Source organism: Malurus melanocephalus, unplaced genomic scaffold, assembly GCF_030028575.1.
Source record: "Malurus melanocephalus ecotype Western Australia unplaced genomic scaffold, MMel_1.1 scaffold_2128, whole genome shotgun sequence".
NCBI lineage: Eukaryota > Metazoa > Chordata > Aves > Passeriformes > Maluridae > Malurus > Malurus melanocephalus.
Genome location: NW_026625360.1, coordinates 185 through 6,763, shown reverse-complemented (window position 1 = coordinate 6,763; position 6,579 = coordinate 185). Strand labels below are relative to the sequence as shown.

At 55.8% G+C, this 6,579-nt stretch overlaps 1 protein-coding gene across 1 annotated transcript; it reads left to right on the top strand.

Annotated features, from left to right (window-relative positions):
* Positions 1–64: 64 nt before the first annotated feature.
* Positions 65–6,112, top strand: LOC130587598 (rho guanine nucleotide exchange factor 10-like protein; the record flags this gene model as incomplete). Its single annotated transcript, XM_057388579.1, has 5 exons — positions 65–680; positions 2,972–3,078; positions 3,614–3,691; positions 4,675–4,854; positions 5,996–6,112. Coding segments are annotated over exons 1-5 (573 nt in total), but the record flags the coding sequence as incomplete, so codon positions are not given.
* Positions 6,113–6,579: the final 467 nt, after the last annotated feature.

Below are 6,579 nucleotides of genomic sequence, written 5' to 3'. Positions count from 1 at the left end.
GGAATCCCAGGACAATGGGAAGCCTGGGACACCTGGATCAGGAATCCCAGAGGATCGGGAATCCTGGGAGAACGGGAATGTTACGGGAGTGGGAATCTGGGGGGATCCCAGAGGACTGGGAATTCCGGAGGATTGGGAATCCCAGGAGAGTGGGAATGTCAGGAGAGCTGGGAAACCCAGGAGAGTGGGGATCCTGGGGATCGGGAATTCCAGGGATCAGGGTCCCAGCAGATCCGGGGTCCCTGCGGAGCCTCCCCGGGGGGCGGAGCCGAGGGCGGGGCCGGCCCCCGCTGGAATTGGGGAAGGAAAAGGTCCCGGCCCCTCCCCCACCCCACCCCCACCCCTTCCCCTGTTCCTCTTTCCTTCCCGATCCCGATCTCAATCCCCGTCCTGATCCCAAACCCGATCTTAATCCCAATCCTGATCCCACTCCTGATCCCAATCCCAATCTCCATCCCGTGCCCATTCCTGATCCCATTCCCGATGCTGTTCCTGTTCCTGTTCTCGATCCTGTTCCCATTCCTGTTCCTGTCCCCATTCCCATTCCCGTTCCCATTCCCATTCCCGTTCCCATTCCCGATCCCGTTCGATGGGCTGGGCCCGCACTGATCCCATGTGGAGGCGGCGCTGGCGCTCCCAGCCCGGGGCTCGCTCGGCTCCTTCCTCCTCCTCCGTTCGGGGTAAGGGATCGGGGACCCCCGGGGCCAGGGCGGGATCCCTGTGCAGAGCTTTCCACCCCATTCCCGCTGTTCCCATTCCCGCTGTTCCCATTCCCATCCCATTCCTGCCCATCCCCCATCCCATTCCTGTCCCATTCCTGCTGTTCCCATTCCTGCTGTTCCCATTCCTGCTGTTCCCATTCCCATCCCATTCCTGCCCCATCCCGCGTCCCATTCCTGTCCCATTCCTGCCCCATTCCTGCTGTTCCCATTCCTGCTGTTCCCATTCCTGCTGTTCCCATTCCTGCTGTTCCCATTCCCATCCCATTCCTGCTCCATTCCCGCTGTTCTCATTCCCTCTGTTCCCATCCCCGCCCCATTCCTGCCCCATTCCCTTCCCATTCCCCCCACTCCTGTTCCCATTTCCCACCTGGCTCGCAGGGAGCTCCAGACTCTGTACCCACAGTTTTTGGGTTTTCTTGGGATTGGGTTTTTTGGGATTGGGGTCCCACACATCCTCTCCCAGCGGCTCTGTCGGGCTCATCCCGCTGACGGCCCCACAGGGAAAAGCGGGATCCGCCTGTTCCTGCTGCTGTGGAGCCACAGCCCCAAAACCACCCCAAATCCCCGTTTGGGGTTCTGCTGCCATTTGGGGTTGCTGTGGGTTTGGAGTCACTGTGGATTTGGAGTTCTGGTGCCATTTGTGATCACTGGATTTGGGGTTCCATTGCCATTTGGGGTTGCTGTGGATTCGTGGTTCCGGTGTCATTTGGGGTCGGTTCTGATGCCATTTGGGGTTGCTGTGGGTTTGGGGATCCGAGGCCATTCGGGGTCAATTCTAGTGCCATTTGGGGTTCCAGTGCCATTTGGGGTCGGTTCCGGTGCCATTTGGGGTTGCTGTGAGTTTGGAGTTCTGGTGCCATTTGGGATCACTGGATTTGGAGTTTCAGTACTGTTTGGGATCACTGGGTTTGGGGTTCCGGTGCCATTTGGGGTCATTATGGATTTGGGGTTCTGGTGCCATTTGGAGTTACTGTTGCTTTGGGGTTTTGATGTCATTTGGGGTTGCAGTGGGTTTGGGATAGCTGTATTTGGGGTCGGTCCTGGTGCCATTTGGGGTCCCAGTTCCATTTGGGGTCGGTCCTGGTTCATTTGGGGTCCCGGTTCATTTGGGGTCCCGGTTCCATTTGGGGTCAGTCCCGGTTCCATTTGGGGTCAGTCTTGGTTCCATTTGGGGTCGGTCCCAGTTCCATTTGGGGTCGGTCCCGGTGCCATTTGGGGTCAGTCCTGGTTCCANCGCTGTTCCCATTCCTATTCCCGCCCCATTCCCGCTGTTCCCATTTCTGCTGTTCCCATTCCCACCCCATTCCTGCCCCATTCCCTCTGTTCCCATTCTCGCCCCATTCCCGTCCCATTCCCGTCCCATTCCCACTGTTCCCATTCCCATTCATGCCCTATTCCCGCTGTTCCCATTCCCGCCCCATTCCCCGTTCCCATTCCTATTTCCTGCCTGGCTCGAAGGGAGCTCTGGGCTCCGTTCCCGCAGTTTTTGGGTTTTTTTGGGATTGGGTTTTTTGGGATCGGGGTCCCCCATGTCCCCTCCCCGTGGCGCTGTCGGGCTTATCCCGCTGACAGCCCCACAGGGATGTAGGATCCCGGGAAAAGCGGGATCCGCCTGTTCCCGCTGCTGTGGAGCCACAGCCCCAAAACCACCCCAAATCCCCGTTCGGGGTTCTGCTGCCGTTTGGAGTCGCTGTGGGTTTGGGGTCACTGTGGATTCAGGGTTCCAGTGTCATTTGGGGTTGGTTCTGGTGCTGTTTGGGGTCGCTGTGCATTCAGTGTTCTGGTGCCATTTGGGGTCACTGGGTTTGGGGATCCAAGGCCATTCGGGGTCAGTTCTGGTGCCATTTGGGGTCGCTGTAGATTTGGAGTTCCAGTACCATTTGGGATCACTAGATTTGGGGTTCTGGTACTGTTTGAGGTCACTGTGGATTTGGGGTCACTGGGTTTGGGGTTCCAGTTCCATTTGGGGTCAGTTCCAGTGCCATTCGGAGTTACTGTTGCTTTGGGGTTTTGGTGCCATTTGAGGTTGCAGTGGGTTTGGGATCGCTGTATTTGGGGTCAGTCCCGGTGCCATTGGGGGTCCCAGTTCCATTTGGGGTCCCGGTTCCATTTGTGGTTGGTCCCGGTTCCATTTGGGGTCCCGATTCCATTTGGGGTCAGTCCTGGTTCATTTGGGGTCAGTCCCAGTTCATTTGGGGTCAGTCCCGGTTCCATTTGGGGTCCTGGTTCATTTGGGGTCGGTCCCGCAGGGCTCTCTGACGAGGAGGATTCGGGGTTCCTGGAGGTCGCCGTGTCCGACACGAAGCACCCAGCCCCGGAGCTCGGCCCCGCACCCCCGGGACTCACCCCACAACAGGTTTGGGATTTGGGATCGAGGATTTGGGATCAGGATTGGGGATTGAGGATCCGGATTGGGGATTGAGGGTCGGGGATTTGGGATTTGGGATCAGGATTGGGGATTGGGGGTTGGGGATTCCAGGGATTTGGGATTGGAGTTCCCCAGGGATTTGGGATCAGGGTTCCCCAGAGATTTGGGATCAGGGTTCCCCAGGGATTTGGGATTGGGGTTCCCCAGGGATTTGGGATCAGGGATTGGGGATTTGGGATTGGGGTTCCCTAGGGATTGGGGTCACAGCTCCCCGGGGCCCCGTGACCGAGCAAGGCGGGAAATGCTGAGTCAGCAGGAACGGCATTGCTGTTTCCGGGGCCGGGGCTGCTTCCCCTTTTTGCCGGGATTTGGGATTGGGGGATCGGGGCTGACCCTACAGCCTGGGCTGCATTTCTCCTTTTTCCTGGGATTTGGGGTTTGTGGGGTCAGGGCTGTGCCCGCATTCCCCTGATCCCAGATTTGGGGTTTTTCTCTGTGGGGTCATGGCTGCGCTGTCCCGCAGGTGCTGCGCAGGCACATCCTGGGCTCCATCGTGCAGAGTGAGCGCAGTTACGTCGATTCCCTGAAGCGAATCCTGCAGGTGGGAACGGACCCTTCCCTAAATCCCTAAATACCTAAATCCATGAATGTCTAAATCCCTTCCCTTTCCTTTCCCTTTCCCTTTCCCTTTCCCTTTCCCTTTCCCTTTCCCTTTCCCTTTCCCTTTCCCTTTCCCGGGATTTGGGGTTGCCCCGAGCGGATCCCGGGATCCCAAGGGTTGGGAATTCTGTGTTCCCCCCTGGATTACTGCCGGGGTTTCCCATTCCCAGTTTCCCAATCCATGGGAATTCCCTGTTTCCCCCAGGATTCCCCAATTCCCCTTCCCGTTTCCTGAGTTCTGGAATTCCCTCTTTCCTGTGGGGTTTCTCATTCCCGGGATTTGGGGTGGCCCAGTGTGGATCCTGGCATTGCAAACTTTGGGATTTCCAGTTCCCCCCAGGATTACCGGACCCTGCTGCTGGGATTTCCCATTTCTGCTTTTCCCATCATTCCAAGATTTGGGATTTCCTATTCCCGGGACCTTTCCCAGTTTCCCAATCTATGGGATTTCCATTTTCCCCTCAAGATTACCGGACCCCACTGCTGGGATTTCCCCTTCCCATCATTCCAAGATTTGGGATTTCTGGTTTTCCCCAGGATTACTGTGCCCCGTTGCTGGGATTTCCCATTCCCATTCCCAGTTTCCCAGTTTATAGGATTTCCCAGTTTCCCAGTTTATAGGATTTCCATTCCCCCAGGATTACTATGCCCCACTGCTGGGATCCCATTCCAGTCTATAGGATTTCCCAGTTTCTAGGGTTTCCCAGTTTATATGGTTTCCCAGTTTATAGGATCCCCTTTTCCAGGATTACCGCACCCTGCTGCTGGGATCCCATTCCAGTTTATAGGATTTCCCAGTTTATAGGATTTCCCAGTTTCTAGGGTTTCCCAGTTTTTAGGGTTTCCCAGTTTATAGGATTTCCCAGTTTCTAGGGTTTCCCAGTTTCTAGGGTTTCCCAGTTTATAGGATTTCCGTTTCCCCAGGATTACCGCGCCCCGCTGCTGGCCATGCAGCCCAAGGTGCTGAGTGCCCGCAAGTGCCGTGTGGTGTTTTTCCGGCTGCGCGAGATCCTGCAGTGCCACTCCATGTTCCAGATCGCCCTGGCCTCGCGCGTGGCCGAGTGGGACACGGCCGAGACCATCGGGGACCTGTTCGTGGCCTCGGTGGGTACGGGAATGGGGTCTGGGGTGAGATGGGATCCTATAAATGGGGAATGGGGTGTGGGGTGTGATGGGATCCTATAAATTGGGAATGGGGTGTGGGGTGTGATGGGATCCTATAAACTGGGAACGGGGTGTGATGGGATCCTATAAAGAGGGAACGGGGTGTGGGGTGTGATGGGATCCTATAAACCGGGAATGGGGTCAGGATTGATAATGGGATCCCATAAACGGGGAACGGGGTGTGGGGTGTGATGGGATCCTATAAACCGGGAATGGGGTATGGGGGCAGAATGGGATCCTATAAACTGGGAACGGGGTGTGGGTGTGATGGGATCCTATAAACGGGGAATGGGGTCAGGATTGATAATGGGATCCCATAAATCGGGAATGGGGTGTGATGGGATCCTATAAATGGGGAATGGGGTGTGGAATGGGATGGGATCCTATAAATCGGGAACAGGGTCAGGATTGATAATGGGATCCCATAAAACCGGGAATGGGGTGTGGGGTGTGATGGATCCCATAAAACAGGGAATGGGGTCTGAACCCTCTGGTATCCCATAAAACTGGGAATGGGGTGTGGTTTGATTCTGGGATCCCATAAAACTGGGAATGGGGTCTGAACCCTGTTGGATCCCATAAACCAGGAACGGGGTCTGGATTGATCCTGGGATCCCAGCAGGGCTGGGTTTGGGATGGGAGTGATGGGATTCCCTCAACCCCCYTCATTGTCCCAATCCTGTTTTTGGGGTCCTTCACCCCATTCCTGCTCTCTCCACCCCTCCCTTACCCCAATCCCATTTTTGGGGTCCCTGACCCCATTCCCATGCCTCAATCTCGTTTTTAGGATCCCTGTCCCCGTTCCCGCTCTCTCCCAATCCCATTTTTGGGGTCAGGGACCCTGTTCCTGCACTCCAATCCCGGTTTCGGGGTCCCTGACCCCATTCTGCTCTCTCTCGTCCCCAGTTCTCCAATCCCGTTTTTAGGGTCCCTGACCCCGTTCCCGTGTCCCAATCCCATTTTTAGGATCCCTGACCCCGTTCCGCTATCCCAATCCCGTTTCTAGGATCCCTGACCCCATTTCCATACCCCAATCCCGTTTTTAGGATCCCTGACCCCGTTCCCTCTCTCCCGTCCCCAGTTCTCCAAGTCCATGGTTGTGGATGTTTACAGCGATTACGTCAATAACTTCAGCACGGCCATGGCGCTCATCAAACGCGCGTGCCTGACCAAACCCGCCTTCCTGGACTTCCTCAAGGTCAGAGACATCCCATAATACCACAATCCCATAATGCCCCAATCCCATCCACCTTCTTGGACTTCCTCAAGGTCAGAGCATCCCATAATAGTGTCATCCTCTAATACCCTGATCCTGTAATACACTGATCCCATAATACACTGACCCCACAATGCCCCAATCCCATCTGCCTTCCTGGACTTCCTCAAGGTCAGAGACATCCCATACTAGTGTCATCCTCTAATACACCGATCCCGTAACACACCGATCCCATAATGCCCCGTTCCCATAATGCCCTGATCCCATTCGCTTTCCTGAACTTCCTCAAGGTCAGAGGCATCCCATAGTACTGCAATCCTATAATGCCCTGATCCCATAATACCACAATCCCATAATACACTGATTCCACAATTCCCAATCCCATCTGCCTTCCTGGGGTTCCTCAAGGTCAGAGCCATCCCATAATACTACAATCCCATAATACCGTG